Consider the following 24,051-nt stretch of genomic DNA (forward strand, 5'->3'; position numbering starts at 1 on the left):
TCCAGTTTTCAGTTGATTTAAATTTACCGTTCAGTTTACATAAAAAGACAAATGAAAGTACAGCTCTCTAACGAGAGTAGGCACAGAAAATGATAAAAGAAAAATCAATGAAGCATGTGGTCGTCATATGTACTTGCGTTAACCAATACTAACCTTCAATTAACACCATAATAACCAAGAAGCACTGTAATGTTTAATATGACCCTGACGGTTTTAAAAGCATGACCTTAACAGAACCATTTCGTAGTATATTTTTAAAACAATTTGCATTAACAATATCAAATAAGTTTGTCATTATATTTCAGATTATTGTTATGCTATCAATGACAAACCTTCATTTTCTGTCCTTCGTTATTGGTTTATTCCTTAAAGATTCCAGGAATAAATTTAAAACATCCATCTTCATTTCTAAGCTACTGTCTATTCTGTTGTCTAGTCTGTCTTCTGTGCCGCAAGACCCCCACGCCCAACCGCCCCCCCCCTCCGCCGCCGGAGATGTTTGTTTTCCCCACATTCTTGTCGGTTGAAGGAAAACAAAGTATTTCGTCCTTGACACGAACACTGATAAATATAGCAGGAGTACTCCAGGGAGAGTTTTACGCCAAACGAACATTTGACAAGCAACAGGAAATAGTAAAGAAGCGTTAAGATACTTGTTTCTTTCACAGAATCTTGTTTCATCCGAAACTTCCAGTCAATGCAAGTTTCAATAAGTGTTATATATGATGCTACTTTTGAACTTGTTAATGAAAATAACATCCTAATAATGAACACTTGAACCCAAATGCAAAAATGTAATGGAAATGACAATACTGGCATTGTTCGTGCACTGCATCTTAAAGCACTATTCCTGTCTTCGAGTTGGTAAAAGTTTTTTATAGCTACTCGATACTGCAGTAACATGAGACTGAACGGTCAAGATGAATATCATATCATGAAGATGGCCTCAAACATTTTGACAATTGCGAGGTGAGAAACACCAAAACGAGAAGTTTTCTGTGGAATACTCAGAAAATTAAATGGAATCATCACTGATTTGATAATTCAACAACAAAGCAAGAAAACAAAGGTTTTGTACAATTGCAATTATCTTATAGTCTTTGTCTTAATAGGTTTGGTAAATACACTGGAAATTGGCAGCTAGTATGAAAAGCTGCAGTAGACAATAATTTTCAATTGACAAAGGACAAAGTACCACATTTTAAGACAAAGATGAAATAATTCTCTCTTATATGTAAAGGTTTATGCTTACTTGGGGAACAAAACATAAACTCATCCCATTCATAGAACAAATTTGGTCACCATTAAAAGAAAAAGCAGGTACATATTTGTTTAAAGAAGATACACTCTTTAAAGAAGAGGTGAAAAACGTACATTTTGCATTAAATGATGGACCACTGCAAATCCTTTCAGTAAATATATTTAAATCGCGAAAATGTTCAGGGCAGCTTCGGCTAACGGAATTTAGAAAGAGGCATGTCAAAGTGGTTAAGGAGAAGAAACTCATAAATGCAAGATTGTATTGTTTCCCACCCTTTTCTTTACACCCTTAAAAAGTGAAACAGAAAAGGAAGTGTGTGAATAAGGACTGTGCAAAGATAAAACAATTACAAACAACGATACCCTTTTTGTGATTTTTCTGATTTGGTGATAGATTATAAGTCGTCCACCTTAGAGCCAAATATTAACTATGATCCTTTGTTCAATATTCAAAACATTTTTCACAAAGTCTCAAAGTAACTAACTCTGCTCTTGAAAACAATTGATGACAATGTTAACAGTTTTCACGCTTTTGCTCTGTGCTGTAAAACTCTATTAAAATTTGCTTCCATAATGGGATTAGGCGCTTTCAGTTATCGATGCAGAAGTATCGCTTATTTCCAATAAAAATGCAGCTGTGAAAATTCTTGCTAAAATTTTCCTTCCTTCTGAAATAGAGTGGAAGTTAAACGCAAACGTTGATCTGTGACTTAACACTAGACCGCTTAAAAGGCATTTATTACCAGTTATTTGCAACATTGATGGAATAATCCAACACAGCATTAAGCTGTGAAAAATGTGAAAACATCTCATGAAAATGATCTTTGGGCTAACAATTCTCACAGACAAGAACTTCTTGAATTTAAAGCCATTTTCTGTACGACAAGAGATTGTCAAGTTCCTACTCAATTGTTAGCCTTAAGATTTGTTTGCATTGCACAGGACGTGGTCTTCAAAACCAGCCATTTCTCCTCAACTCCTGCCTCTAAGACCAACAGGCTAAAGCTGTGAATGGGTTGTTGACCAGTAAACTGTACAAATCTTGATGTCACACTCATCATTTAGTTATCGGATTTCTGGAAAACAAAAGAAACGAAGAGAGAGAATTGTTACAATAAATATCTTACAGATGATAGGAAACAAAACTAGAGCAGCAATCCTGCAGAATCAATTTACTTTGCAGCACACTGATAACGATACTCCATTGGCTGAATTATACATCGTTTAATGTAAAACAAATCAGAGAGCCAATCGCCTTTAAGTGTTTCCTTGCCCAAGTTCATGTGAGACCATTTAATGTAACTGCAAACGAGCTTCTTGTACTAAATATCACATATCCACATACTAAATATGACGTGCATCAAGTTTATTATTCTGAAAAGAAAATTTTCAGACTAACCTCTGTCTAAGTCCAAAAAAAAAAAAATGAAATTGTTGTTGTTGTACTCAATAGTGTGGACCCACATATGAGGTATTAAAATTACATACCTCTTACAGATTAGAAATAAATTAATTAGACATAAATAAATACAGATTGACACATGACACATTCATACAATGGGATCTTTTACCAAATTCTGATAGCATTATAACAAATTTCTCCAAGTTCACACGGACTAGCTTTGAACAAATACATTGGGAACATCAGCAGGAGAGAAGATTGACTTTTCTAGACTCCAAAAGTAAGACAAACAGCCATCAATTGTTATTCCACCATTTTGACTTACGTGGTAAGATTTTTTCCGCCTCCACTCAGAACAATGTACGGTGTTTGCATCTCCCTTTGTTTCTCCTGCATCCTAGCTACGGTATGTAACGGTGTATCCGTTGACGACATCTTCTTCATTGCCTGCAGAGAAGGACAAATATCACAAGCGCCTTCAGTCATCTCCATTCAAAGGATAGCTACAGGGGTAAATACAACTAGGATTGATACCTCACATGCCATTCAAAACCCACAATTGATCGATCCTTGTCGTATTTCTATAACGCTCTTACTTTTGGAAGTTAAGTGACCGTTTACAAACTTTAAAGAGTAAATAAAGAAGACAAAAGACGTTTTTATGCCCTCAAAATATCTTTGAAAATGAAATTTAAATATAGTATCAACATAAAATAGTATAAACATAATGGTGATGGATGGATGGATGTCATCCATGCTCACTGTGATTTAAATGAAGTGATCTGAACCTAAACAACAATGTCAGCAACATTAACAACAATTTACAGATTAACTGAGAGGAGTAATAATTATGATTCAGGCTCAGCATTCCAAACACTAACCATATTTGAAATGTTGAAAATATTGAAGGATGGGAATGATAGAGGAACAATACATTTTGCATTCATATTTTTGTTTCTTCTTTCACTACGACATATGAACACCAAAACTATGCCCAAATTCCTACTTTAGAGCACCACAATACCACAGACGACAGTCTCTGTGCACTAAGAAGTCTCTCTAAAGACAGTTGAGATGCTAACAATTGAAAAAAATTTATACAGTTTTGCTAAGATTCTGAAGTTTTCAGGAAAGTCCCATAACTGATAAACGATATATGCATAAATTTCATTCTTTGCTAAAAATAAAATGAGATACCTCTTTCCTTGAAAATTATCATATGACACTGCTATTATACCTTCAACCAACTGTTGTAATATATCTATAAAAACATCCAAAATAAATTCTGGGTACCTCTGGCCTCTGATATATTCATACTCAGGGGGCATGGGATTATCATGACTTAGTGGCCTGCTAAGATGAGATCATTCCAAGACTTTTGTGAAAACGTTAAATCAGTTTGGTTAGATTTTCCAGCAATTGTTATGCCATTGTAAAGTTCAAGGAAAGTCCAAATAATTTCAAAAAGCAAAAAAGCTCCAACTTCCAAAACACCAAGCACAAGTAATTAAAGAACTATCAATTCCATTCTTAAACTATCTTTACCAAACAAGCATACCAAACAAGCATACCAAACAAGCAAACCAAACAAGCATAACTGCATCCTTATTTGCAGTATAAACTGGGTGTAGAACACATCTCTTTGAGTGATATAAACTGTTATTTCATATAAGGCTTGGGAATGAGTCATCAATTTTCTTTCCTCAACTAATCTTAAAACCCACTTCTCGTGTACCAGTTGTTCGCTTTATAGGTGATCACTCTAACCTTACCTCTTCTTCCAAAACCTTCTTTAACCTTTTCTCTGTCTTCAATTTTCCAGATCCTTTCCCGTGAAAGCGATGAGATAAATGTCTGAATGCCTGCAGGGAAAGTGGTTGGTATTCAGAGAAAGAAAGGTAGAAGCAAATATACAAGCAGTAGGTCAAGAACTTTTATTCTCAGGACGTAAGACAAGAGAGTTGACATTGCCTCTGTCAATGCATGCGACAGCAGGTGACCTTAGCAACATCCCTGGATAAAAATATTTTCAATAGCAAGTTAGGTAAACTTTACCAGCAGGATTAAGGATGATCTTTTCAGCAGGATGATCTTTTCAGACCATTTTTTTCAGAACATCTTTTAGAAGCTTCCAAATTCCTTGACAATAATAATCTCAAAATTTGCTATACCTTTCCACTACATCCCACATGATTAACTGCTGGAAACAGGTACTTGTTCCAAACTTTACAAATAATTCATGAGGTTGGGGAGGTTGGTGTGGGGGGAAACAGCCGATTTTGAAATGATCTTTCAGAACATATTAGAAGCTTCCAAATTCCCTGACAATCATAATCTCAAAAGTTTACTACATCTCTGTTCTATTACTCACAAGTTTAAACTGATGGAAAACATTTACTTGTGCAAAACTCTTCTAAAATAAATATTTCAAAAGGGAACAGACAGACAAAATTCGGCAAACCTTTTCAGATCTACCAAGTATTCCTTTAAAGAAGACTGCAATTGATCAAACTAAGATACTGCTCTCCACAATTTTCTTCACCAAAGGAATGTTAATTCATTACTGAGATAATTAATAATTCAAATTAGATTAGAAATTATTTTGTTACCCAGGCCACTCTCTCACATCAGTATCAGTGACATAAACACAGCAACCCTTTTCAACTTTTGTCTTTTAACATTTCAAATGAATCTTGAGTTTATTGACTACAGTCAAGAAACAAACCTCCATTGCTTCGAGGCGGTGTCATTTAATACAGAGAAAACTTCAGCAAAATCGAACAGAACCTCCCCAAAATCAATATACAGGCTGCAAAAATCAACCCATAAATTCAACATTTTTCAACTTCAACTTTTGTTGATTAATTTCACTACTTATTGCAAAAAAAGTGTTGGATCCCAGTTAATGATATCTGGTGATTCTCTTTTGATATTTCATTTCCATTTACTAGGTTAAGCCGTAGGTTTGTGTTATTTAGTTACTTCCTCTGTGACTTACCTCCTTCTGGTTCAGTTCTCTGCCAGATTCATCGATGTAGGTCAGCTTGAAGTCCGGTTTGTACCCATCTTTATCCTTAAAATCCTGGACAGGTCCTCTGTACCCCCTGTCATGTTTGTTATACTTGGCATCGATATCACTAATTAAAGAAACAAAAGGATCATAGACATCATCAAATTTAAATAACAAAATGAAAACAATCGAAAAAAAAAAGGAAAGAAGATCAGAGCAATCATAAATAATTTAATGAATCATTAATCAAGAGATTATCAATTTCATTATCATTTACATCATCAATTCAAAATATTTTCATATGCGGCGTTGTCGATACACAACAAACCCTAATGTTTGTGCAAAAATACTGATACCGTTTGGATACAACAGCAGCTGACTACTTTTTCGTATGGTCTACAGGTAATATATTTCAGCAAAATTAATTGCTGTACTAGCACTTAGGCCAGTGTTGCTTTATACAAACACCGAGCTATAACTATAACGGATTTGTACACTTCCCTTCTGCGCCCTGATGACAGGAAAATTACGTATTGTTCACGTCTGCTATAACCGATTTTGAAAAATGATTTCCAATGAATAACAAATGCATATTAAACTGTTACACATCTTTGCATTTTTGTAGCAATTCCTCCCATATTTTGAATAGAAGAATGCTCTTCACCATCTCAGCCTAGTTCTACGACACTTTCATTTCAGATGTGAATCCGTTTGACCGCATAACCTATTTATTTTAAAGAGAACGTACAAATCATTCTGTAAGAGTAATTAAAGCCTCGAATATGAAAATAAATGAAACAAGACTACATCTCACTTGTAGTTTTTGTCTTCCACGATATAGTTTTGTGCCTCCATATGTTGGTTCTTGCTGGAGACGGTTCCTAGATTCTTGGGATCCTCTACTCCCAGGTATCCCTTCTTCACGGCCAACGACAGAGCTCCCATACATCCCGGTCTGATATCCGGCTCTTCCTCCAGGACCGGACCGACGTCTTCCTGAAAAGATTACAAACATGCCAAAATGTCATTACAAAGACGTACTACATTGGAGATAAATTGATCCAGTATCGCATGCTATGCAAATCTGAAAGGAAAAATATGGAGTGATGTTGTGTTAATTTAAGACCAGAGATAAACAAAGGAAGGGCATTCTTCTAAGGAAGGCTAAACATATCAGGTGGTTGGGGGGGGGGAGGGGGAGGAGGGGAGAGGGGGATGTATGTTTGGTGTATGACAGTTTATACTTTATAACCTTAAGGATGAGATCATCACTGAGTGGAGATTAAGACCTCCATGAAGAGATACTTCTTTGATGATCTCTCAACAAGAGAAAAGATGCACCAATGACAGATGGAGAGAAGTTGTAAATATCTTAGGAATTTTTTGGTAGCATAGAAACAGAGAAGAATAAACTGACATAAAATAGATTGAGAAGTGGCGTTTTGAAGTTTCGTGTCCGGCTTGGACTAGAGAATAGGCAGGGAGGATGATCGGTGCCACGAGAGAAGACGAATATTATACGTGACTATATGTGGCTACACACGTATGTTAAGATGTATATATATATGTAACACATGGCTACACGTATGTTCAGATGTATATATATGTAACACATGGCTACACATATGTTAAGATATATATATATGTAACACATGACGACTCATATGTTAAGATGTATGTATGTATGTAACACATGGCTACACATATGTTAAGATATATATATATGTAACACATGACGACTCATATGTTAAGATGTATATATGTAACATATGGCTACACGTATGTTAAGATGTATATATATGTAACACATGGCTACACATATGTTAAGATATATATATATGTAACACATGACGACTCATATGTTAAGATGTATATATGTAACATATGGCTACACGTATGTTAAGATGTATATATATGTAACACATGGCTACACATATGTTAAGATGTATATTCGATTTGTTACACAGAACCATATGATCAGCTTCTGGTTTATACGAGAAGCAAACCTCAAAACCGCTAAACATAAATTGTGAACACTCAATTATTCCCAGCACCAGTTACAAGCCTGGACTCACAACTTTTGCGAAACCACCGATAGCCAGTTGAAGTTAGCGACTGACAAGAACGTTTCTCATCTTGTCAAAATGGCTTCTGTAAATTTGTTGACGCTGTTGATTTTAGTCCTGCTATTAGCTATGTGCAGCCAATCTGCATAGGGTATAATGGCTGTACAACACAATAATGCTATCACCTTAGTCAGCATACTGTTACACTTCGTTGAGCTGACATCAACAACCCATCTTGCCCATCCACTTCACATGACACTTTCCATGCCATTCATGAACAGAGACACCACACGCAAAAGCTGAAACTTTGAGAATTCTATCTTAACTACAATCTTTACACAGTCTTACATATGTAACTATAACTAAAACAATACACAGATTGCTGTGACTGGAGTCCCACCCATACAGTAACTTTGAATGGGACATGATCATTTGAAGCTACATGACAAGACACTGTACCATTGGACTATTGCGTCCACAATATAGTTTTAGACTATTGCCTTTTGGGTGGTTTTTTTTAAATTTTTTTTAATATTTAAAATTTTTATTTTTTTAGTATCGTTTAGTATGGGTGTTTTTTATATTGTTGCTTTTACATTTTTTGTTTTATTGGTTCTGTATATTTAATATTTCGGTTTTTGTTACTATTTGTTTTAAGGTTTAACATTTGTAAAGGGCTTTGAGCAGCTTTGCTGATTATGCACTATATAAATATTACTTATTATCATTATTATTATTGCACTAAATGAATGACTAAAATGACAGGAACCTCTTAAACATTGAACGCAAGTTAACACGATCATCTGTTTCTCTTCGAACCTCTTTATTTTCATCTTCTTCATCTGGGTTGACCTGGTTCCAACCTTTGACATCGTCCATGACTTCTGCTCTGATCTCTTCATCATCTCTCTCTATGTCCATGTCATCTTCGGCATCTTCGTTCCTGTTTCCCGATGCACCTATCGTAGACGAGAAAAAAACACATGGCACTTTAATCAAACTAAATGGGCACTGCAAAGTCACACCTTTCCCAACTTGTTTCAACACTAACACAACATTCATATGTGACCAGAAGGCCATAGGTAACAATATCAAAGTCATCAATGTGTAGTCGCCAATCTGAGAAAGCTTTCTCAAAAATGTTGTGAAAATGGTACTCTTAAAAACACACTTTCTCCTTGAAAAGCAAACTAGAAACAACTTTTCAAAAGTTCCTTTTAGTAAAGCAATAGCATTTTATACAAATGGAAAGCCCTTTATATTGAGTTTAGTTAACATCAGGATTAGCCCAGTTATCATTCAAAACGTAGAAAGGCTCTTGAAACTCACCATATGTTGGGATATCACCCAAAGCTCTACAGAATTCTGATGTTGAATGCAAGACAATCGATCCCGTCTTTGTGTCTGTTTGGTCCTCAATCTTAACACTAGGCTCTTCTTTAATATTAGCGACAACGGCGGCAACCTAACAATATACAAAAGGAGGAGAGAGAATAAAAATAAAATAGTCCATTCTGTGCTCCTAATAACCATAATCTTAACACTAGGCTCTTCTTTAATATTAGCAACAACAGCAGCAACCTAACAAAATACAACAGAAGGAGAGAGAATAAAAATAAAATAGTCCATGCTGTGATCCTTATAACCATAATCTTAACACTTGGCTCTTCTTTAATACTAGCGACAACAGCAGCAACCTAACAAAATACAACAGAAGGAGAGAGAATAAAAATAAAATAGTCCATGCTGTGATCCTTATAACCATATTCTTAACACTAGGCTCTTCTTTAATACTAGCGACAACAGCGGCAACCTAACAATATACAAAAGGAAGAGAGAGAATAAAAATAAAAATTAGTCCATGCTGTGATCCTTATAACCATATTAGAGGGAAGTTATATCGTTATATCGTGTATAGCAAATCTTAGCCGATAAAACTTTGGCTGAGTTTTGTGTCTTCTGTAAACATCACTGCTAGTCAGTCTAGGTTGTGTTTTCATACAGCTCTTAATTTCACAGTACGATCGAGCATTCAAGGCTCGTCAATTAAAATGGTTTGACTATCTGTCTAACATTCAAACCATTAGAACAGTCCCTCAGTTGCAACAACAATACTTGTATTGCCTCAAATGACAAGTTTCCAAAAAGATTTACAAACTTGACAAGGACAAATGGTGTTGAATGTCATCCAAGTTTCCTTCGTTGTTTATATGTTTAAAGTTAAGAAAAACATGCTTTGGTTGAGCTATTTAAATAGCGACTGATTCACATTAACATTTAAGGCCTGCACCGAGGGGGGCCAACGTCATTATCAAGTCAGCCTTAAAGGATCATTCCAGAGATTAAGCATATTTATACAGATGAGTATCTCAAAAAACCGCCAGGGAAAAAAAAGCAAAAAATAAAAGCTAAACAATGCTATGACTCTCTTTATTTTTGGCCAATGAGAAATCAAGACTTAACTTCTGTCGCCTTGAAAATGTTTCTGAAAGTCATCCTTGAAATGTTTTTGTGAACACTGTCACTATATGTACAAGAAAGACAGTCAACAGTCAAAATCTTCTCAAGCTTGTCATTTTGGGCAGTTTGTTTTCCTTATCTTCTCTGGGTACTCTCACTCACTGAGAAGACATTCAGTAGTCTACTTGACTCTTCACTCTATCTATAAATTGCTTGTAGGGTTAGCAAGAAACTTTCAGAAGCTTTAACCAATGTTAATATGCTCCCCCCTACCCTAACCCCCCCACAATAGAAATGACACTCCCAGTGCAACACTGCTTTTCCCTCGTCAATGTGATATCTTTGTCAATATCTCACCTGTTCTTCCACCCCCCCCCCCCCCACAACAGAAATGACACTCCCAGTGCAACACTGCTTTTCCCTCGTCAATGTGATATCTTCGTCAATATCTCACCTGTTCTTCCACCCCCCCCCCCACAACAGAAATGACACTCTCAGTGCAACATAGGTTTACCCTCGTCAATGTGATATCTTCGTCAATATCTCACCTGCTCTTCCACGGTACATTTCTTTCTCTCTTTCTTCTGTTTCAGCTTCCTTGCCTTATTCAAGACATTTTGGAGCTCCTTTTCTGCCTCATCTTCGATGGGTGGTCCCCATTCATCCTCCATTATCTCTGGACCTTTGATTTTACCTGGCGAGAGTGATACAGAGAATTGTTACGACTCGTCTGTACCTGATGCATTAGCCTCCGATACCAGAGCGCTGCTTTAAATCTCGGCTAAGTTATACATTTTAAGGACAAAGACTTTAGATTGCAAATGTGTCAAGTTGGTCAAATGGTGAAATGAAAAAAAAGGGGGTTAAACATTTTTACAAATTGTGGCTTTCATCATCCTTTTTGTCATTTTACTGCATGCACATATGACAGGCAGTTTTCAACTTTGAAATATCCTACCAGAACAGTTGTAGGCTGTTTTATAATAAAAACCATGGATTGCAGATGCTCAAAGGTCTATGAGCTAAGCAAATGCCAGTCGACTTTCATCAGGTGTCCAGTTTTTAACATGACAAGAACTCCACAACCAGAATGCTTAGGCCAATGTAAACCCTATGCATAAATTTGCTGCTTTATTCAAAAGGTTTGCAAAATATTGTGGTTTGAACATGAATTTATTACAAAACCTGCCGATGAGTTTTCAATTAGTGTCTCAGCATGCAGTAGTTATCTCTTGTTAGATCTTTTATTGTATTTTTAGAATGTCTGCTCTGCTCTGCAGGCTAAAGACCTACTGACGCAACAAGCAGTTCAATGACTTCCATTCTCTATGAAAAAAACTGAAAAGGGAAATAAGTTCAGGTTAAAAGTTCATTCAGCATACAGGCAATGATCCAGGAGGGTACGGGAGAGGAGTCCCCCCACCTTTCCAACCACGGGCCCTATAATTGAAAATAAGTTTTTAACTTGAACCAAGCAATATTTACCTAATGATAGATGTATAAATTTAAAGTCTAAATAATTATGCCTCAGAAGGCACCATTTAGGGTCTATTATATTTTAATTATTTTCAGGCCAGGACCACCATGGTGTCGGCTTCAAAGACCCCAGGGCCATGTCCTCTTTGTCTTTAAATCCTGACTCTGCCCCTGATCTGGCAATACAAGGAGTATCTGACACTTCGGTCATGATTTGACAGTTCAGAGATGAAACTTCCACCTTCAAAATTAGACTGTATAATTACGAGCATGTCTTGTTATTTTAGCCGTATATTCGTGTCTATTATTTTTTAATTATTTCCTTGCCAGGACCACCATGGAGTCGGCTTCGAGGACCCCAGGGCCACGCCCACTCTCTTTCTCTTAAATCCTGGAACTGTCCCTGATCTGGCAATACAAGGTGTATCTGACACTTGGTCATGATTTGACAATTCAAAAATGAAACTTCCACCTTTAAAATGCGACTGCATGATTATGAGTATGTCTCTGTTATTTCAGCCATATATTAACGACACAGAGATGTTTTGAAACACAAACCTTCATCTGCATTGGGCAGATCGACCTCCATATCTGTTACTTGACTGTTACTGTTGGCAGCAGCAGCAGCGGTCTTGGTGGCCGAAGCAACAGCAGCCTTGGCAGCCTCCTCTTCGTTGATCTCTCCTTCCTCCACATCAGGTCGTCGTGACCTAAATAAACAAAATAAAATAAAATTGTTAGCAAACTGCTTATCCACTAGAGAGCCTGTGTAAGAGAATGTGTAAAAGTAAGTTGGCCTGACCTTTCAATCCTAGCAAGATCTTCTCCAAAGGCTAAATGACAAGTAACAGTAACAGAAGGGACAAAAACACACACAGAACACAGACAGGTTAATGAGCATGGTGAACACAAAGAGATAGCTGTAAGGGGATTAGTAGACAAGGGATGGAGAAAAGAAAGAAAGAAAGAAAGAAACCTAAAATAAACCACTACATGAAGACAGACTTAGTCTCATGACCTCCGTCCCAGACAAAGTAACGTTTAAACAACATGACTAGAACCCTTGTCAGGTCATTGAAGGATTCTACTACGTCTGTACTTGTTAACAACTATTTTATATTTATGAATCTAATATCACAATTAATGTTTATATAGTATCTGAATGAAGTCTATACCATATCGCTTGAGTTGCATCGCTTGCGTTATACCCCCATTGGTGCATTCATCATACAGTAAACGCACGGTAGACCGTTGATTAACCCCTAATTCACATTTAGGTTGCCTCCCGTCTCAGACACACTAAAATAAAGAGGATGCCTATAACGAAACTTGTCAGATGCTCAGATATTGCAGCTATCTACCATAGATCACATCTGCTTTAGTCATGAAAACCCCAAGCAGCCAACCCATAATGCCACTGTCATGTATTCAGAATACTAGTATGTATTGCCTATTCTGACATACCGCTCTCTATTCTGTTAATTGCATGAAATGTGTTGAATGAACAAGTTGATCACAAGATGGCTTCCTAACAACACATACTTATATAATAGCTACTGCCAACAAACTGTACTTTAGGGAACAAATATATAACAAGATTTGACTTCTGGTCAGAAAACCAAACCTTTCCACAATCCATAACAGTTCTATACCCCTAGCAATAAACTCTTTTCATCTTTTATCTTCAAGGTGATAGAAGTATGACTGAACGCTACACCCCAAAATCGTTGACCTTGACCGCATTCACCCGAGTCGTGGAGAGCTTACCTAGATCCATGATCGTGTTTCTTCCTTGGCTGGCTCTGCATAGCGACAAGCTCATCCACCAAATTCTTCTTCTTCAACCGCCTTTTCTTCTTTTTGGGTTTCTTAAATGAATCCATTTCCTTTGACGTGTAGAACTCAGATGCCAAAGTGAGCGGTCCAGTCTCAAGACTTATCTACAATTGATTAATCAGAAATAGGACTCAATGAATTGAAGGTTATTCTGAGAAAAACAAAGCTTAGGCTGCTTGTAGGTTTGATTTATGGTACCTGATATTTCTCCAGAATGGTAAAAAAAATAAGGTGTGTATCCTTCTTTGGTTAAAACAGAACACAACATCAGAGCATTGCATGGGCCAATTTGGTGATAAGGTGCGATGAGTAGGGATCAGTGAGCAGGGATGTATGAATGTGAGGCACACAAAATATAGTCTTACTCTGGCAGAGCAAAACAAGATGAGTCTTGGACTACAAACTAACCTAACATCCAAAGCAAATGGAACCCATAGGCAGTCAAATATATCCTAGATAGTCAAATGGAAACTAGGCAGTCAAATGGAACCAATAGGCAGTCAAATGGAACTGATAGGCAGTCAAATGGAACCGATAGGCAGTCAAATGGAACCTAGGCAGTCAAATGGAACCCTATAGGGAGCCAAATGGAACCTTGGCAGTCAAATGGAACCCATAGGCACTCAAATGGAACCTAGGAAATCAAATGGAACCCATAGGGAGCCAATAGAACCGATAGGCAGTCAAATGTATCCTAGATTGTCAAATGGAACAGATAGGCAGTCAAATGGCACCTAGGCAGTCAAGTGGAACCTAGGCAGTCAAATGGAACCCATAGGCACTCAAATGGCACCTAGGCAGTCAAATGGAACCCATAGGCACTCATCCTATGGGCAGTCAAAATGGAGCCTTGTCACCATACATATGTCAGGCTTGACAACAGAAGAGAACAACAGAGCACTGAATGGGGGGGGGGGGGGGGTTCTCTTTGATGATAAGAGTGGGATAGGCAGGGTAAAATTGAGGGGCAGATTAGATGAAGACCAAATGAAGCCTGGTTTTACTTCCAACATCATAACGTCACAATGATAAACTGATCAATATAAAAAGTTTTATATCTTTGGTCCTTGTGGAAGCACACCTGAATAATTCATCTTTTCCTTGCCATATAATTATTTCCATGCGAAACAAACATTCTTCTTCCTACATCCCATCAGCTTGAGAGGTTGATAACCACACATATATATTTTAAATCAATACCAGGTTAAAAAAAAAGGAGAGAATTCCTAAAAGAAGATACAATAAACATGAGTCCAGGGCATAATCTATCTGGTACAATGTTGCAAAATGTGATGCGACATTTGCTAGTCGTTATTCAAGTGCAAAGTTATACAGCAGCTTTTTGTACACATGAACCCTAGTATTGTTTTCTTGAAGCTAAAGTCTAGAGACCATAAAACTAAAACGGCTACACATATTTTGAAAACTAAATTATTCCCTGCATTAATATATTTTTAAATATTTTTAACATAAACAGGTTTACATATATTGATTCCCTCCCTCCAGTAGATATAACCAAAACCACACTTATTAAACTTGAGAGAAATCTATCAAAGAGATAAGGTAAAACTCGACATTACAATTCTTAAAATATGCGCAATTCCCATAAAAGCGCCGGGGTATTTATTAGATATCATCACAAATAAATGCACCTAAAAAAAAAAATAAAAAAAAAAACACAGAAGAGACTATGCGAAATGTAGCAAAACATTATTAAATTTAGAAAGGTAAATGACAAAATAGCAGAATAATGTAAATTACTCACAGCTTGAGCTTTGAGACTATCCTTAATATTAACAGTCATTCTGTCGGCCCTTGTATCGACAGCTCCGTATTTATCCAACAGAAAAGATTTCTTTCTCTCCCCATCGATTTCTTCGTCATATTTACTGAGGAGAGCCTTTGGTCTAATCTACAGGACAGAACATAACCAAACAGAGAGACAAAGTAAAATATGGGGGGGAAAATATGAAAAATAAATATTCGATAAATATTCAGTTACGACATATCTGCTTCTCTATGTTAAATTTGTTTGAGTTTCTACTCATCAATTATCATATCAATGAACTAGCTTTACCAGGAACATTGATATACTGTACCCATCATTAAACTCAAAGAATCAAGGAATATTTTGGACAAAACAGACAACAAACCTTGCTAACTATTTGAAAAATTTGCAGATTAGACAGCTATATTACTTGGTCATTAACTGTCATTACTAATGTTACTCAGATTTCTAGCTCCCTTTTAGCATCAAACTACACAAAAACATGCATACACAGTAGCTCTGGAAATGTTTATACAGTGAAAGTGATGTCCTTTGAAATGATCTTCTGCAAACTCACCACGTCACCAACAGTCATTGAAATGTGGCAAACATTTTCCTGTGTGAAATGATATACTATAGCACCCATTTAATTGCCTTAAAAGTAGGAAACTTGGCCAAATTACATCGCACTGTTATGTCAAAAACTTCAACAACAGAAAAAAAATTTTTTTGAAAATTTTCACAAAAGTTCCAACAACACTATGGAGTTGTAAACTATATACTTGTCAATTTGTAAAAAGCTATAAAAATGTTCCTCTGTGCTTTCTCTATAACTTCACATCTGATCTATAGTTTCTTGATTTTCTTCTAACATTCCTTCTTCAAGCAAAAAGTAACTTTAAATAAAACTCAAATCACAAAAACAGCTGTCTTGGATACAAGCAGTGATGCAACAGTTACGATTAATTTGATAGAGCAACTCACCACCCCAAATTCATCTTCTTCTGTATCATCGTAGGCGACGTAACCAGGCATTTTCTTTTTCAGTTCAGTGTTCTTCTTGGCTTTCTCAAAATCTAACATGTTATAGTTGACAAGTACATCGCCATCGTCATTCAGTACATCTAGTAAAGATTAAACGATAAGATAATTACACTATTAACTAACCGCATCAGGAGAACGGAAAAGATATAAACTAAATAACAGAAGTAAAACATCGAATACTGATATTCGAAACAGGTCAGTAGGAAACATCGGTCGGATGACAACGTCTCTGTTACACAATGGTGCATAGATTGTATTCTATGGGTTCAGACAGGTTGTAATTTGCGAGAGCGTGGCGGCCAACTAACTAAGGCATCGGACTTGTGATCCAAGGATTGCTGGGTTCGATTTCTGCCTAGTTCATTACGTTATGTCGTTGGGCAAGATGCTTATCTCAATACCCAAACTAAGAGCCTGTATGTATCACAAACTCACTAAGAGCCTGTCTGGATCACAAACTTGCTAAGAGCCTTTATGGATCACAGACTCGCTAAGAGCCTGTATGGATCGGACTCTCTAAGAGCCTGTTTGTATCACAGACTCGCTAAGAGCCTGTATGGATCAGAGACTCTCTAAGAGCCTGTATGGATCACAGACTCGCTAAGAGCCTGTATAGATCACAGACTCTCTAAGAGCCTGTATGGATCACAGACTCGCTAAGAGCCTGTATGGATCGGACTCTCTAAGAGCCTGTATGGATCACAGACTCGCTAAGAGCCTGTATGGATCGGACTCTCTAAGAGCCTGTATGGATCACAGACTTGCTAAGAGCCTGTCTGGATCACAGACTCGCTAAGAGCCTGTATGGATCACAGACTCACTAAGAGCCTGTATGGATCACAGACTCCCTAAGAGCCTGTGTGGATCACAGACTCGCTAAGAGCCTTTATGGATCACAGACTCGGTAAGAGCCTGTATGGATCACAGACTCTCTAAGAGCCTGTTTGTATCACAGACTCACAAAGAGCCTGTATGGATCACAGACTCGCTAAGAGCTTTTATGGATCACAGACTCGCTAAGAGCCTGTATGGATCACAGACTCTCTAAGAGCCTGTTTGTATCACAGACTCACTAAGAGCCTGTATGGATCACAGACTCGCTAAGAGCCTGCATGGATCACAGACTCGCTAAGAGCCTGTATGGATCACAGACCCGCTAAGAGCCTGTATGGATCACAGACCCGCTAAGAGCCTGTATGGATCACAGACCCGCTAAGAGCCTGTATGGATCACAGACTCGCTAAGAGCCTGTATGGATCACAGACCCGCTAAGAGCCTGTATGGATCACAGACTCGCTAAGAGCCTGTATGGATCACAGACTCGCTAAGAGCCTGTATGGATCACAGACCCGCTAAGAGCCTGGATGGATCACAGACCCGCTAAGAGCCTGGATGGATCACAGACCCGCTAAGAGCCTGCATGGATCACAGACTCGCTAAGAGCCTGTATGGATCACAGACTCGCTAAGAGCCTGTATGGATCACAGACCCGCTAAGAGCCTGCATGGATCACAGACCCACTAAGAGCCTGTATGGATCACAGACTCGCTAAGAGCCTGTATGGATCACAGACTCGCTAAGAGCCTGTATGGATCACAGACTCGCTAAGAGCCTGTATGGATCACAGACTCGCTAAGAGCCTGTATGGATCACAGACCCACTAAGAGCCTGTATGGATCACAATCTGAGCAACATGTGTCGGTATTTGCCGACAAGTGGTTGGGCCATTACGGTCAATACTTGCAAAGAAATCATAAAAACAAATCATGGCTGATGGAATGTTTGAAGCTTATAAAAATGGTGCCTCATTGTCACAATGTACAGATCACACTGTGTTGGTTAAACGAACCACAACACTGGGTGTTATGACAATGTGTAGTGAGTGAGGGGAGCTGGGATGGGAGGGGTGGAAGGGGTACTGAACTTCCCTCATAATGCTTTCCACTGATAAAGAACAATTTCCGACACATCTCATACAAAGCAAATCCTTACAGTCTAACAAAACAAAGGAAAATTGTTTCATATTCAGATGCACGGATATTGGAACAAGATACACTTTTTTCACAAAATCATGTTTCTACACCCTCCTACACCTACACCTGCATCTTGAGGAAAAAAGACGATAAAATCATGAGATTAACCCACCTGCATCTTTTAGAGTCAGGATGACCTTGCTACCGTCTCGAAAATCTTTGGTATCATGTTCTACTTTGATACCCGCCATATCTTTAGCGCTGTAGGCCTGTCAAGTACAAAAATAATGCAGCATTAATTATGAATGCTGCAAATCATCCATAAATCTGATTCATCCAGAGATATCTGCATGTGAAGTGTTGGGTATAAGTCCAGCTGATCTACCTCATAGACTCTTTGCAATTTTTAAAGGTAGTCCGAGACGACCAAATATTCTGTTCGGACGACCAAAATCAGCTTCAGGAGGTCGTTGGACTCGGAACTAGCTGTTTATATCAGATTCAGATTTGCACTGTAACTGACTATCCCAGGTAAGATGACAAATTGGTATCACCCTCTATCACTTTAGAGATACTATAATCATGTAATTAAGTAATAAAGATGAAGTAATTCAAGAATACTGTAGTGGTAGTGGCCTTTAATCTGTCCTAAAGGGGAGGTTTACTGGCCCAAAGCTGGTGTTCTATTCACCAAATCTCATACATCTCCCCTACATTGTACATATTGGTCATTCTTTGTCATCTTGCTAAGTTATTTTCTGACTACCAACTTTGCTGTTTGGACAACCAAAAAGTCAGACCTAGTTGTCCTAGGGGACAATCAGAAAAAAATCCTTCACAATTTGCATATCTGATGAACTGATATGAAAAACCACTGTCTTATGGATTGGGCTTAACTTCTACTAGTGAGAATGCTCTTTTCATCTTCTCTTCGTTCACTGCATCAATATTCCTTACCTCACTTTTTTCTCTTTTAAGTTCATCATCAAGGAGATCACTGATTCCAAATTCTTCATCCATTTCTTGTAAAAGTTTTTCCTGTCGAAAAAAAGTAGAAGCAATAACATTTGAGTACAATTTTGAAATGTATGTAGACTACAGTCACACCGATTAGTCCATCAAAGACTTAGATAAACGTAAAGTACTACTTAATATTAGTAGATATAGTATGTTGCTATCAGTAGTTTAGGCCAAGAACATATCGATGCATCCAACCATCATTTTTGGTTTATACGACAGTTACAGTAGATCTTTGTGAAGAACACCTCCATCAAACAGCTTAGAAATAGCTTGGGGTGGTATTTGTTAAAATGTCATGTCTTGGAGCTGTCACATTGTTAATCTGTGATGCCATAGTGACATTAGGGATCTGAAACCTTTAACTCTTTGTTTTTCTCTTCATATTTTCATGGCAGGACTTTGTGATAACAATGTTGACATTGAACCCAATGTCTATATTAGGTCATGTTAAACAGGCTCAACATTTAATTAAGCTTTTACAAAGTCCTTCACCTTTACTGAAAAGAAATATTTTAATAAAGAAAAACATTAAAAAAAAAATCAATTAAAATCTGAAATATTATTTCTGTATCTGTAATAATAGTTTTCTTAGCTGTGAGCGTGTTTGGAGAAGTTGTTCATGACAATTATCTCTATCGAAAGAGACTAATAATATGGTTGGGTTTGTGTCTCCTTTAAGATACCATGCATCTAGGTCTTAAGGCATTAAGGATTGTCAGAGGGAAGGGTAATGTCTTAGAACAAGTCAGAAGAAAATTGTCTCAAATTTTTATTGAAATGGCAAGGCACGGGATAAAATTGTCAGTTGTCAAAAAGGCATGAAGGTGCAGTAGTTTTCAATTTGAATTCCCCCCCAAAGTGAGAGAATCCACATACAAATAATGACAGCCAAAACAGGAAACATATCACTTGTCAACACAAGATACCTTACCTGTTTCTCAGCTTTCTCTCTCTCTTTTTGAGATTGTCTACTCTTCTTCACCCAAGCAGATGCATCCTCTAGCTCAGGATCATCGTCTTCTGCCAGAGTTTTAACTTTCCTGCAAACAGAGAAGAAAAATATATATATACTAATAATAAATCAAATCAAACAGAAAGCCACAATCCTTACATTCTAATCTTTATAATTTTAAGCATAGTATAGGCTTCCTTCAGTATTGTAAAACAGACACAGTTGGTTACAGAGGAAAGCACTGTACAAACAAACTTATCTTACTACAGCTGCTGAAGTTACTTCAATGGTCTATTAAGGTAATATTCCATAACAAAATCTCACAGCGATGATTTAAAAAATCACTGTACAAGGCGTGGAAAAATTCAGGCTATCTACTGGCTAAATGCCAGTGGATTTTGCTGTTTGTTAGTAGATTATAAAGAAACTTGCATTTTTCCGTAGCCAAACATGAGTGCCATATTACAGCTTATTAACAGGATATATGATTGGGCTGTTCTCTCCAGCCTGACCATTTTCTCTCTCTTCTTTAGTTTTTTCGGCTCTTCTTCACGCAAGTTGATGTGTGTTTTAATGCAATAAAGTGCCAGTGAGAAACTTGATATCAGACAGTAGATTTTTTACAATTGTTAAAGCACTTCCCCTTTTCTCATTTCTTTCTTAAAGCAAGTGGCTTTAAACTTGTGAAATTCTAGACCTGTAACTAGCCAATTTACATGCCAGTCCCTGCAATTCATTTGTCTGATAAACATTGTATTATATGTTGCAGTTGCTCAATATTGCATATCATCATCAAATTATGTCAGTTTTTTTTTGCCCAGCTACCTACAGTACGTACCGTACTTCAGATATTTGTCTAAAATGCCGATATGTACTTACTGTAGTTTCTTATGAAGTCTCCTCTTTTCTCTTATCATGGCCAACTTGTCCTGTATTTTCGCTGTCTCCTTTTTGGTTGCCAGGTTAACGGCAGGCTTGTGGACATCTGGTCTGTCATCGTAAGAGGTTTCTTTGCCCGCAGATGCAGATTCTTGTTTCAGTGGAGCTAAGCCCAACTTGATACGTATTTTGCTGAGAAATGGAACAAGTAAGAAACATGAGTTGTACTTTAAAAAAAAGAATAATGAAAACTGATCATCTCTTCAGCAATACAGTTCAAGGTTTAGTGATGGAATAATGAATTAATGAAAAAACTGGAAAATCTGAGAGCTTGTCATTTTTCTATAGCTATTTCTAATACTGTGCATTTGTTAGGGGAAGACATACACATCAATGAGATTTGCATCTTACTTGTATTAAGCAGATGGAATTCAGTAAGTTTGCCTCAGTAAAATACTGTACACTATGGTACAGCAACAAAAATTTCTGCTGCTACTATTAATGAAGCTTTGCTAGGCAAATTCTTTTATAATGTTTAGAATTTTTGAGTAAAAAAGTTGTTAATTGTCTGAACAAGTTGGTGTAACAGGATTACAGTTGGAATGATATTCTTCCTTAAATCTGTATGTACAGTTGACAAATCTAACGTCTACAAGGCTACGTTCTTAAGGAATCCAGTCTAGACTTACTTGGTTTCTTCAACACTCAGAGATTCATGGAACTTTCCTTCCACAGCAGGAGCTGCTCTGCCTGTCAAAGCAAGTGGAAACATAATATTATATGTAAATTTGGTGAGACTCAGTACAGTGAGAAGCCAGAACTTGAGAGTACTCTCTTTCTACTGTACTTACAGAAAATACCATTAGCCTAGGAAACTCCAGAAAGAAAAATGGTAACACTAGATTACATGCTATTGGACATGGCAGAATGATTTGTGAAAGTGGAAGATTACTGCCGTACAAACTACTCTATTTAACTATATTCTTCTTTGGGAAAATTCCAATAGTAAGCCAAATGCCTCATTTTTATCACAAGAAGTTCCTTGGTTTATTCATGACACCAAAAGCTGTGCAGGTTGTTTAAAGCTTCCACCCACTAAACAGCAAATTGTAGTTTGCATCCTCCAAAGCTTCCACTTTAAAGGGTGTGAAGACTCGCGCAAAAAGAAACGACTACCGCCGGTAATCTGACCTAGTTTCGAATGAGGTGTAACAGAAGTGTTAGACACCAACCATAGATCCCAGAAAATACGCACACACAACTTGCTACCATCGGTAATTAGACACTAGTCTACAGTCAGTACATACATCTGCGGTCAATACCCACAACACAGTGTACAAACAATACAGCTATGGACATCTGAGGTCCAGCTACAGATAACAAGGTATCACGTTTCATTACTGTACTGTCTGCATTTTATAGCGACACTAACAAAACGTCACTTGCAAGCAACGGAAAGTTAACTTTTTCAGATGGCCGCAAGTGGTTTGGTGCGAGTCTCCAATGCCTTTAACGGAGTTACTGTATGTATAACAAAAGTTCGCCCTTACCAGTGTTAGCTTCTTATCAGTTGCCACAATCATCATACTATTCATCCCCCTAACATACTACCACTTCACTTCTGACATGTAACCAATTGAAAACCCTAACTTCACATTGAACATTCTTTGTGTATGTGGCTATAGGCTATATGTGAATGGGTTTCAGTTGTTTTCCGCATACGTTACTTTCCGCTGATTACTTTCCGCTGAAAAAATTCTTCTGCGGAAAACACCTTTTTTTCACCTTCCTGTATACTATATTTTTCGCATATTTTAGGATACCAAATTCAGGCAGGATGATTAAAATAACATGAGAAAGTATCAAAGAACGTGGATAAAGGATGGTTAGACTGAGTTCATGTCAGAAAAGTTAAGCTGCTTATAATACAGAGGAGGCTTGGGGGTGTGTAATTAGGGATTATTAAAGAAGTATGTGGTGGTCGGCCGATAAAAGGGCAAAGGGACACCCGCGTTATGAAGGATTGACTATCTAATAAAGAATTAAAACTGCGGTCCGCGTAATGATAGTTTAAAAAAAAAAGTTGTAAAAGGCGGTATCTTTGATTTTCGCTGGAAATGGCTGTATAAGGGCTGTTTTAATAGTCGAACACGCATTTTGCACCACCTTTCTTACGAGTTACATCTAAAATCATGGCCGATTTATCCTGTTACAGTTACCAATCTTCTCCACCTTCCTAAATCATTCCATGTGCCTAATCAATTCAGCAAGTTATTCTGTCCCTTCAAAAAAAAAACGTTACTTTCCGCTGAAAAAAACGTTGTTTTCCGCTGACAAATTTGTTTGCGGAAAACACCGTTTTGTTTCAGCGGAATGTAACGTGTGCGGAAAACAACGGTACCCATGTGAATGCACACATTTTGTAATTGTAGATTTGCTTGCCTGGATATTAAGCAACAAGTCACATCAGTCAAAAAGCATACTGAGCAAGCCTCCAAAAAATGTTTTTAGAATGACCGTTATAGAATTGTGGGCCAAAGTTAGTCTCAGTTAGGTTAGACCTAAGTTAAGCCATAGGCAAAGTATGCTAGCTAAGAATTTACATATTTATCATACCTTGAGATTCATTTTGCACGGTAATGTCTGATTTAATCTCAGTGACAGGTGATTTGCTAAGCAAAATGGGTGAGTCAGTCTCCCTTCTTCTCTTTTTTTCACCGTCGCGCTCTTTGGATCTTGAACGACGACGCTTGTGTTTGTGATGTTTTCTGTCCTTCGAGTCCTTCGAGTCCTTGTCGCGGTCCCTGTGTTTGTGCTTTTTCTCATCTCGGTCTTTATCTTTATGCTTTTTGGACGATCCCATACTTATTAATATTAGTTTGAATACGATCAAAATATTCGAACT

General features: G+C 37.4%; 1 protein-coding gene across 1 annotated transcript; it reads right to left on the reverse strand.

The window, feature by feature from the left end:
* Positions 1-24,025, reverse strand: LOC139970851 (U4/U6.U5 tri-snRNP-associated protein 1-like). The gene is made up of 18 exons (XM_071976893.1): positions 23,763-24,025; positions 21,836-21,896; positions 21,147-21,338; positions 20,247-20,355; positions 19,253-19,333; positions 18,468-18,564; positions 16,263-16,402; positions 15,276-15,422; positions 13,442-13,614; positions 12,233-12,384; positions 10,747-10,892; positions 9,068-9,203; positions 8,558-8,697; positions 6,487-6,668; positions 5,661-5,799; positions 4,435-4,524; positions 2,988-3,109; positions 1-2,336 (listed from the first exon to the last, which is right to left on the reverse strand). Exons 1-18 carry the CDS (start codon positions 24,007-24,009, stop codon positions 2,318-2,320), a joined length of 2,373 nt encoding a protein of 790 aa, XP_071832994.1. The 5' UTR covers positions 24,010-24,025; the 3' UTR covers positions 1-2,317.
* Positions 24,026-24,051: the final 26 nt, after the last annotated feature.

This window comes from Apostichopus japonicus, chromosome 8 (assembly GCF_037975245.1).
Source record: "Apostichopus japonicus isolate 1M-3 chromosome 8, ASM3797524v1, whole genome shotgun sequence".
Taxonomy (NCBI): domain Eukaryota; kingdom Metazoa; phylum Echinodermata; class Holothuroidea; order Aspidochirotida; family Stichopodidae; genus Apostichopus; species Apostichopus japonicus.